Source organism: Porites lutea, chromosome 11, assembly GCF_958299795.1.
Source record: "Porites lutea chromosome 11, jaPorLute2.1, whole genome shotgun sequence".
Classification (NCBI taxonomy): Eukaryota; Metazoa; Cnidaria; class Anthozoa; order Scleractinia; family Poritidae; genus Porites; species Porites lutea.
The window spans coordinates 9,290,234-9,301,243 of record NC_133211.1 but is presented as its reverse complement, the minus strand read 5'-3'; the positions used below and the strand labels follow the sequence as shown (position 1 = coordinate 9,301,243).

Genomic DNA, 11,010 nt, shown 5'->3' with positions numbered 1-11,010 from the left:
TAAGAGGCCACCTCCCATAAGCGACCACCAACTCTTCGCATTTTGGGTGGTCGCGTACGAGAGGGTCGATCGACTTTATGACATTGCCCTTTGAAATCCAACTTTTAAACACTAACAATAGTCATAGTCAGATTTAAAACAAAAGCATTGCGAGTAGAACCGGAATTCCATGTTTGTCTGCTTGTGAAAAAACAATAACTTAGTTTTGTCCCCCGCAAATAAATGATTAAACTTTCCAATTAACATTTCTCCAAGGGGACTGGCTTAACAGATTTATTTGATTAATATAGGACCTCATGTTTACCGGTTCCTCGCTCAAAGTCGTTTGAACACAAGCGCGACGAACAGACATAATGCCTTTCAAGGAGTTTTTTCTCCTTATCTGGGGAACACTTTTCTGTGCAGTGTTGCAACAAGGATCACCAGAACCTGTAAGTTTGACTTGACTATTAAACGTGTACCGATAAATTGGAGGGTTGAATGACGCATCAAAGACCGGAATCGGATACTCAGGGGGCTAATTCCCTCCCTACCTTGATTTTATAAAAGGCTTTCTGTCAGTATGGCCGAGATAATTGTGACATTGAAATCGCTCGCCAAAAAGGCAGATACTATGTTCTCAAAATTTACAATGTTCTGAAGAAGTCTAGTTTAGCGTAAATTTTACACTTTTGCCGAAATAAAAGCCAAGCATTTCATTACCTAGAAAGGCTCTTAAGAGAAGATACTAAATGATGTTTTCAGTCGTAGGTCAAAAAGCCGCTATTATTGCATCTTGGGCAATTAACATTATTATCTGTTAGCGGTGTCGCGTTAAAATCAAATACGCTTTGGTATTAAAACTTGAGTTGTTAACGAAACTATTGCAATGGCATTAAATGCTTTTTTTAAAATTTTACTTATCACACTAAATTATCTTGAACTGGTTACCTCAAGGAAATCGGCACACTAGGCTCCTATTGGCCATACGCGGGTCGCAAATTCTGGGAAAACGCTATTTTTCATACTAGTAAACTGGCGGTGATGACTGATACAACAAAAAAGAACGTAATATAAGGAGAGTTATTTCCTTATCCAAAAACTGGTAAAGTCCCTTTTGCGGAAGGAATATTCAGATCGGCTTTAAAAACATTACATGGTAACACCAACATATATTAAAATTATTTTCTTTCATTTAGGTAACCCTTCCTACAAATAATATGTTGGTATTGCCTGTTGGAGATTGTAGCGAAAAGATTTTATTGAACCATTTAAATTTCCCATTTTGAAGTCTTTTGGGAGAAAGAGTAGTGCAACTCCCATGGATGACAGGTTTCAGATATTTTTTAACCTTGTTCACTCAAAACAGCTTAAGGTGATTCCCTGGTTTTGCACTGCGCATCTCTTACTGCGCATAACAAGATGGCCTCCGTAAAAAAGAGCATGTGAAGTAACATCATTAAAATGAAGTTGACCGAAGAGAAACGCTATTGCAATTTTTGCTTGCGGTTGTTTCTTGCCGAGGTGACACTCAGTGTGGTGGGAATGTGCATAACGTAAGGAGTAAGCGTGTTGCTGAGTTCGACTTCCTCACGGAGAACCTCGATAGCGGATGTTTAATTTGTGCTTATTCACTTTGATTTTCATTAAAACGCTTTCTTTATCACATTGTGTCCTAAATGTGTTATCTCGATGTAAATTCTGTAAAAACGGATTTTTTAATACTTTCCTCCCCCTTTCGCATACATTCTATTTTGAAACTCGCCCCAGTCCTCTCTCAAAAATCAAGGAAAATGCATTTGGCACGCACTTTCTGCAGCTCTACCGCAAAAACAAGTACGGTGACCCCCATTTTTTATTTCATGATTTTAATAAGGACAGTGCTTCCTTTCGGTGAGAAAAAAATTAGCACAAATCTATGTTCAGTTTTTGGCAATTTTACTAAACTGTACGGATTGAGCTATCACGGGTCGAATAGCGCGTGTCCAATTTAATTCTACTTTGGAGCGTAAAATAAAAACAAGGGCATATAAAGGCATTTCTCTGGTACGTAAGTGGATAAACAATACATTAAAGTCAAATTCTGTGTGATACCACATGCATCATTGAAAAAATCTTTCCTTTTTGTCTAGTTTTGGGCTGCGCGCAGTTTTTGTTAAAGGGTCCAAAATAGCCATATTTGTCAGCATTGTGACGTCAAAACGAGCACGGTGACCCCCACTTTTTATTACCTTTTTATCATCTTCTTGACTTGTTACATCAGTGTACCAAGTTTCATGTACAATCTATGTTAGGTTCTTTTACTAGGGAATCACCTTAAACTGTTGGTACGATTCCCAATAAATTAATTAGGGTGGGGAACTTTCCGATTTACTTTTTGCTAAAGGCACAAACAATTCATGTAAACTGCTGAATCGTAAACTATTTCTTTTTAATACAGATAACCAGACCGGTGTTTGTGGAACCCCTAATACCACCAAGGTAATGAACACTAGCCACAATAAAGTTTGTCCTTTTAGTTAATTGCCTTCGGAATTGAAATCTCCAGACGTGAACGGGACCCATACATTGTGTTACTTCTTTTAGAAGAATTACGCTGAAGCATTGGAGCATTGAGTCCCTAGATGATGTTACCCGCATATTATCCTAAATCTAGCCTGCAGTGTAGGCGTATTACACATTTCGTACTTCGTGAAGTCACCATCCTTGATTTTAAAAGCAGAGGAAGACCGGGAAGAATTAAAAGTGTGATAAACAGGGGTCACCACAGTCAAACCAGAAACATTTGCAAAGGTTACTAAAAACGTTCTGAATAAGTTTTTGAAAACTGAAACGGGTTTTAATGTCGGCGTCATTTGCAAACAAAATTTTGCTTGGGCGACAAAACTTTAATGCAAAGAAGCTCGTTATAATAATAATAATAAAAAAACGCATTAGTTGCATTAACAAATTACTTTGCTCATCCTTGCCTGTTTGTACCCTCAATTTTTACTATAATACCGCTTAATAAAACAGAGCACGCCTTAGACGTTTGAGCCCAGCGGATAAATAAGCTGGACGTGAGGCGAAAGATGCCCCCGTATCCAGTTTCTAAATTGCGACTCTCCCACCACACCTCACGCGCCCGACCCAGAAAGCTAGCCCCTGAATTGAAGGTTAATTCAGTAAATCTTAACAGGTGAACTGTTTAAAAGTAGTTAAAAAAAATTCCTTCCGACACCTAGTTGGATTTATAACTCTCTAAATTACCCTTGAAGTTTATTTTAGTTTTTAAGTTGGAAATTTCACTATACTGCTCCTTTTGAAATAAAATGACCGTTAAGCTATAGGCTAATCAGAATTCCTCAATTTTATACCTCGAATTTTACATTCAGATTGAAATGAAATAGGCCACTTCCGAGTTCCAAAAACCATCACTTTCAAAATGACGCCAGGTGTACAACCTTTCTTGAGAAAATGAGTTTCATTTGCAGGAAAATGAAAAATCATTTCCTGTTCAAAGGTTGAGCACTTAACCTCGTTTCGATACGGAGGTCCGGGGGAACTCGGAAATGGCCTACTGATTGAAAAGATGTTCCTTTGACTTCGTGGTTGTTTATTCTTTTCTCTATAAAAGTTTTTAACTATACCGTTTTGCTATAACATACCTATGAATAAAACACGCATCATCTACACGTGATGGACTGTTCTGTAAGTACTGCTTATACGACGGCACTTGAATTGCAGTTAATTATTTCTATTTTTTGCAGGGCAAACAAATCGATGGTTCGAAAAATGCCACAGAAGGTTTGTATTATAGGGATAAATGCGCATGCATTAAATGATTCACTTGCTGCTTAACGCCCAAAACAGAAAACTCGCTCGTTTTTCACCCCTTTGATGTAAGGTTGTTTTGCAATGATTTATTTCTCCCTCTTGACACTAATTATACTATACAAGTTGTTGCTTATCAGCCGCTTTTTAACCTCAGAAGCTTTTACCTTTTTCTGATTGTGACCCCCTTATTCGCTGCATATTATTTTGACCATCGTCTAATTCTCAAACTTTCTAAAAATCCAAGGTTTTCTGGCAGACGGTGCAGTGGAAGGTCTGCAACTGAAAAGAAGCAATAGGCCACTTGCACTAAGACGTCACGTGACCAATGCTTCCTTTAAACAAGGAGTTGGAATCTTGCTGATGTCAAAAATTGACAGAGCACATAAAAATTATCTTACACCCGAAATTTGAGGGGAAACGCATTTAAGGGAGATATTTTATGGCACTTTGATTTTTCAACAAAGTAGAATCATTTGTATTGGCCGCCATGTTGGAGGGCATACTCTCGCCCTCCAACATGGCGGCCAAAACTTCTTTTTGCTTAGATCTTGTTAAACGTTTAATAGTTACGCTCAAATGTGCTGTCTCGGTGGTGCTTCCGATTGGTTGAATCAAATTTCCCACGCAGCACGACCAATCAGAAGCACTACCCAAATTTGGGTAGTGACACGTCATCAGTATGGAACTTCTGCGCTCGTTTCTCACACGGGCGAGGAAGCCAGAGGTAGCGTCGCCAAAAAGATGCCGGAAGCTTGAAAAATTAGAAATTGACAAAAAATTAAGACGGAATCCACTAGGAAATTGAGTAATTTTAATTTTCAGTGGATAAAACCTTGTACCAGAATAATTTCAATCACATTGTATTATTTTACACTTTTCGAGGGCTATAAATGCAACAAGTTATATGAAATAACTCTAAAGAAAAAGCTCTCATGGAAGCCCGAGAAAACAAACATCAAAAGCTTCAAATTTCACAAAATGAAATCTTACGCATGACGCGGTTTTTACCTGTGTTTTCTCAAATCCTGTGAAATCTGAAATTTATTTTGTCGGGTTTGTCTGTAAAATTATAGCCTCTATAAGACGAACACCCCTGTGATGCAGACGCTTGGATTTGTCCCTTTGGTGTTTGTACAAAAGATATTTGACTGTAGTCCTTTTTTTATAACATAGACCACCCGATAAGGGGACACTTTGGTCCCTTTTGGAGTCCGTTTTCTAGGCGGTTCGACTGTAAAATTCGTGTCCCTATAATACATACACCCCCGTACACTTGGCAGCGTCTCTTCTCAAAATACCGTCTTTTCTTCTCAGTTTCCAATGAACAATCTACCAGAAGCATTCCTTTAAGACCCTTGCACCCTATATGGTGCTAACCTAATTTTGTTCCATCTTCCAGATAACGGAACGAAAAGATGTCTTTTTCTCACGTCCAAAGAAGCCCTTAACATTGAAGGGTCTGATCAGGGCTCTCAGAAAATTTACCCAGAGTCGGGAAAAAATTAAACAAGCTATCTATCTTAAATTCGACCTACCTCAAAATGTATTTGAGTCACCAGTTATGAGCCAGTCAACTGCGTCACAAGCAGTAGGCCAGTTTTATGCTCCAACAACAGAAAGGCTTACAACTACGTCACCCACAGAAGGCCAACCAACTACAGGACCAAGGACCCCACCAACAGAAAATGTCCAAATTTCATCACCAACAGAAGGCTGGTCAACTATGACACCACCATATCCAAAATCCAAGCCAACACCAGTCAATCATTATGCCGGGGCGTATAATGTTCCCTTTGAATATTACAGCGGAAGAAAACGAGGAATTTTTTCTACCAAGGTACGTTAACAGAAAAAAAAAGTTGATTAAAGTATTGATTCAATAGTGCACAAACGCTCGCGGTAAATTTTTCAACAGTACGTCCTCAAGCCGGTTAAGCTAGATTTAATCCCATGACCTCTGTGACAAATGAACTAACTTCTCTCCATCTTGACAGATCAAGGAGAGAGTTAACGAACTGTAGATTGGTAACATATGACGGACGTCGATGATAACTAAAATTAGTCTGAATTAATAGCAGTAGCGAAAAGCCCCGGCTTTGAAAACCAAAACAATGGGGGATGAATCGCGTTTTTCAAGCTAAAGTTGTTTTGCTTCGATATTTTTGACCAACTAGTTGGATTTTACTAAAACAATTACAGTCGACTCCCGATAACTCGAACCTTCAAGGGAAATGGAAAAAGGTTCGAGTTATCGGGAGTTCGAAGAAAATAGCCGAGAGAAAGGTAAAAAACAGTTTTTACTGCACAGTGAACATTTTAATCACAATTAATCGTAGAAATGTCAAGTGAAAATTAAAAGATACTTTTAGATTATAAATCAGAACGTAACGTAACAAAACATAGCCTAAACAGAGCATGCGTTTTACTGTTTTGAGAAGAAAAGCTGCTTCACGTTAGCCTGTGACAATCAACATTAGCCTCCACTAGTAAACTATACTCCTACAACACGTCAATAGGAAAATCCAAAATTCAATGTTTCGGACGCCAGTAGACTTTTTTCCCGACTTTTTAAGGGATCAAAACATGGTTCGAGTTATCGAGGGTAGAATTATAAAGAAAATGACCTGAAGGAAACGAAAATTGGTTCGAGTTAGAGGGAGTTCGAGTTATCGAGAGTTCGAGTTACCGAGGGTAAAATTACAGTGAATTTATGACGGAAATCCAGGGGAAATCAATTTTGGTTCGAGTTAGCGAGGGTTCGAGTCATCGGGAGTTGACTGTATTCCTCTCGCCTCATGGCCTCTAAGTCAATAGCCATTAACTGAGAGCCCATTCGGGCTCGAGGAATAATTGTTAAATACTTGCACGGGGAGGTTGCTAAGCACGAAAGAAGCGAAGTGCGACTCTAGCTTCTTTCAATTCGTGCTTAGCAATCCTCCCAAGTGCAACTAGAACTAATTTCTGTGCGTGATTTTTTTATATACACCAAACTAACGAAAGTATGGCCGGTCTGTGCAGTCAGAGGATAATATTGGTGCTAAGTCTATAGATGCAAGGAAAACTGAGATCGTCAGAAAGGTAAGTGTGGCGCGAAATCAAGAATTTTTCTACGGTTCATGTAAGGTTGGTAAATAGTTCTTCTTGCAATATATGTAGTAAGAGCATGTTGAAGACGGCGCTCACTATTTTTATTGCGCATATTTTCTGCGCATCCCAAGAAGTCGCGGGGAAAACGCGAGAAATGCGCAACACGCGGGACTTGTTGAAATGAGGGTGGCGGAAGTTCTGGTTATTTCCTGTGGAAAAGATGCGTCGTTTTCTCAACAGATGAAGTATTAATTTCTATTAACCTTTGCCAGATCTCTCATTTAGAGTAACTCGCTCCTCGCCGCTAGGGTCGTTTCGGCAAGGGGTGAGGAGACTCGGAGAGAAGGCAGTACACTTCCAAAGGCTACAAATACAGAGTAAGAGAAACAGTTTCTTATCCACTTGTCCCTTGGACAAGCACTATCTTAAATTTGTTTGTCCAAAACCCAAGAGTTCTTTTCCAAAACAATTTGCCAGGTTCCTAAGCCAAATGGAGCTTGTGAAAACAAACAAAATGGCCGCGACATATATTTATTAACCTTATTTTGTCAAGTATGAGGTTTGCCATATTTATGACTATAAGGAAAATTTTAATTCCACTGTAATTTGAAGTCAATTTTCAACTGTTTCTGTTTTTTTTTTTCTAATTAAAAATTGAAAATGTACTTGTCCAACGGACAAGTCATGTCAAAAGGTTTTCATGTCCGAACTAAATTTCTACCCGTCCCGGACAATCGGACATAGGTTTTGGCGCACCCTGAACTATAGTGGAACGAGGTTTTTCATACATTTATATGCCAATACTGTCTCCTTATAATAAATTTTGAAAAAAAACCTTTTAAATCAGTGATTTTCACAGTCAATCGCTTCGTTTCTTATTTGTCAAACTCCCTTGGTCCTGACTTTAGTTACACGTTTTTAGTTGAACGTTTGTAAGCTTTAAACTGAAAAGATTATTTGACACTTTTCATTCAACAGAAAAATCCCAAGCCCAAGGAGCAACAAACGGTAAGAAAACCATTGTTCTTTTAAATTGTAATAATTCTACAAAAAATCTAGTTGTTCTTTTGTTCCTATAACTGAACAGCTACAAGAGTATAACAATGGCAATTTTTATGACAAAACTTTCGCACGGATTTTCAATTTATGGAAATTCTAAGGCTCAACGAATTTTAGCCGGAGACAAAATTCTTTTCCCGGTTAGGCGGGCTGAGATTTCACAGGAGTCGATCGGCTCCTGGATTTCAGCTCCGCTTCCGGACCAAATCTTCTTAGAAAAAAATTTGCATTATATCATGAATACAGTACAGCCCGGATATCCTGACCAATGGCTGAATTGTTGTCATTTACTTGGGCGTGTGCAATCAGCTGCGAGCTGCTGAGCATTAAATGTGAAATACCTTTATTGTAAATTTCCCGCAAGTTTTAAACAATTTTAAAGTTTAGACTGAAATTTGCAATGTAATAGCAAAGAAATTTCAGCCCGGAGGGCCAGACGAAACTTCACTTTGCGATGGAATTCACCATCTTGTTGGCCCCTTGAATTCAAAACAAATTGATTGTCACCAAGAGCCATAATTTGTTGTCACCCGTTGCTACTAATACACCACCCCCTTTTGATAGAAACTTACCCGAATTTTTTAGGATTTCTTTTCGCAAATGCATAAGTTGCGTCTATAACTGCGATGTCCTTCCTTGAATTTGCTTCTTTTATACCTCACTCATTCTTTAAATATTCCCTATACCCTTTTTTAGCTCTGGGACTTAGAGAAGATTCAATAAGTACCTAGTGTTAATAAGTGGAAAAAAAACTAATTTCAGTTTTCTCTGCTTAACTCGTGTCTTCATTTCTTTTGGACTGCAGAAGAATTCCCCTCACAAACCTCCCCAAATGATTGCAGGCTACAACCAAGTATTTAAGGTAAAAAGAATTATTTGCCAATGTAACCTTTATGTTGGTTTCACCCTCTCGTCCCGAGAATTTTAAAAAAGGCATGTTGACTTGTCTGGGCTTCACATGATATGCGAACATGTCAAAGGTTCGGTCAACAGGTCAGGATGAACTAATGACATGAAAAGCCCCAGAGAATTAAAGGGTAAGAAATCTCTCAAAGGATGTGGTGCGGGGGGAAAGGGTAGGGACAGTTAAGAGTTGACGTTGACGTATAAATCATTTTTAGCTACAAAAAAAGTAATTTTCAAAACATTTTGAACAAATGAACCTTGTCATTTCGTCAGTTAACTGTTTTCACTCTAAGGGTCTAAAAAAGGATTGCAGTTTTTTCTGACTAGGTATGTGAGAGGGGTATCATTTTTTCAATGGAAGGTATTAGTTTAGCGTAAAGGGATAGTATCACGAGATATGGACACACCCATTGATGTATTTTCAACAATGAAATCTTCTATTGAATTGCTCCTGTGAGAAGAACTTTGATACTAGCAGTAATCCGGTAGGATTATGTAAGGATTAAGGGGTTATAATCTCTGGATAGACTTCATTATTTCATTTTTAACTCTAGTATTAGAATCCTTTCATACAGTGGAACCTCTTTATAACGAATTCGTCGGTATAACGAACAATTTTCTTCAGCCCGGCCAAAATTACAACAAAATGCATGAAACAGAACCTCGATATAACGAACCTCGATTTAACGAAATCCTCATGATAACGAACACAATCCAGAAACGCAAACGTAAATGTACCTCGATATAACGAAATAAATGTCAGCATGTGACCGAAAGATAACTAAAGATGAATGCCAAATAGACCAACGAGAATAGAATTTATGTCAGACAGTGGTTTTAAGCAGTTTTGTTTGCCTGTTCTTGTGTTTCCAGTGCCGTAGGTATGTACAGCGCTGAACTGAGACAATAGCTTCGTATACAGGGCCGAGTTGTTCAAAGCTGGGTTAAGATAACCCAGGGTTAGTACGAGATTTGAATTCAGATTTAAAAGCTTAAAAAGCATTTCAGTTTTAATTCTTTTTGTCTACAGGTTGATGATTGGAAGCTCTAAAAATAACAGAGAAAATTAAACGAGAAAATGCTTTTGAGCACAAGAAAAAGAAAACAGGGTCAAATTTAACCCCAGGTTAAGCGCTAATCGACCTTCGATCAACTGGGCCCAGATGTTTATTGCAGAAATTGTTCAGATCCGAAAATGCTGGGCGTTGGAAATTAATCATTATCTATACCTCGACATAACGAACACTTTGCTTGTTTTGCCAAAAATTCATTATATAGAAGTTTTCGATATAACGAACAAATTTTCCCAGTCCGTTGGAAGACTTCCTTAAATCGAGGTTCCACTGTAAGAGGCTAATGTGTGAGTGTGTGTTTTTTTTAAATCATACACTTTACCTGAAGTGGGGCCGGTCTGTGCAGTCGGAGGAAGTTATGGGGGCTACGTCCGTCAGGTCAAAGAAAAAGGGTGCCAGAAAGGTAAGTTTGACGCGAGCTAGAGGAAGTAAATATTTTGAACGGTTAGTGCGAGTGAATAGACACCGTTCGGTGCAAACGTTAATAATAATTTGGCATGTTTCAATCCAGAAGAAAAAAGACAAAGCTAAGAAGCAAGGAAAGGTGAAAAATAATTATCCTTAGTTGTAAACTTTTAGGTGTACGTTTTACGCCTAACAGAATAGTGGTGTTCAGTCAATACAACTTATCTTAAGTCAGACTTACGAACTGAATTTGAAGTTCCTAGTCATAGACATTTATGGCAAATCAGCCGAGGCTAAAATTCTAGCCCAGTTAGTCATGTCCAAATCTTCTTAAAAAGTGATGCGTTTATTCATGAAGAGCATGATCAGCCCGGAGCTGATTGGTACAGGACGGCAGATGGTGGTCGACAAAAAATAAATAAATAATAGATAGGAATAAATAAATGTGTTAGATAAATAATACAGATAGATAAATAAATAGGATAAATATATATATCAGTTGTGACATTTTCGGATCCTCGGAGTGAAGACAGAGTGGGCAGACATGCGGTATTTTACAGAGTTCCCATCCCCTCATAGGCAACCACTTGACACAAACGGAGGTAAACTGGGTAATGGGACGTTGCACAACCCTGAAAGAGAAGATATAGTTTCTTATTACAACGCTCAATGTCGAGAATGTCGA

General features: G+C 38.4%; 1 protein-coding gene across 1 annotated transcript; it reads left to right on the top strand.

Moving 5' to 3' along the window:
• The first annotated feature begins 343 nt into the window (after nt 1–343).
• On the top strand, nt 344–10,659 carry LOC140953165 (uncharacterized). Its single transcript, XM_073402665.1, has 8 exons — nt 344–431; nt 2,420–2,460; nt 3,729–3,765; nt 5,195–5,632; nt 6,814–6,873; nt 7,861–7,890; nt 10,249–10,323; nt 10,522–10,659. Exons 1-8 carry the CDS (start codon nt 354–356, stop codon nt 10,657–10,659), a joined length of 897 nt encoding a protein of 298 aa, XP_073258766.1. The 5' UTR covers nt 344–353.
• Nucleotides 10,660–11,010: the final 351 nt, after the last annotated feature.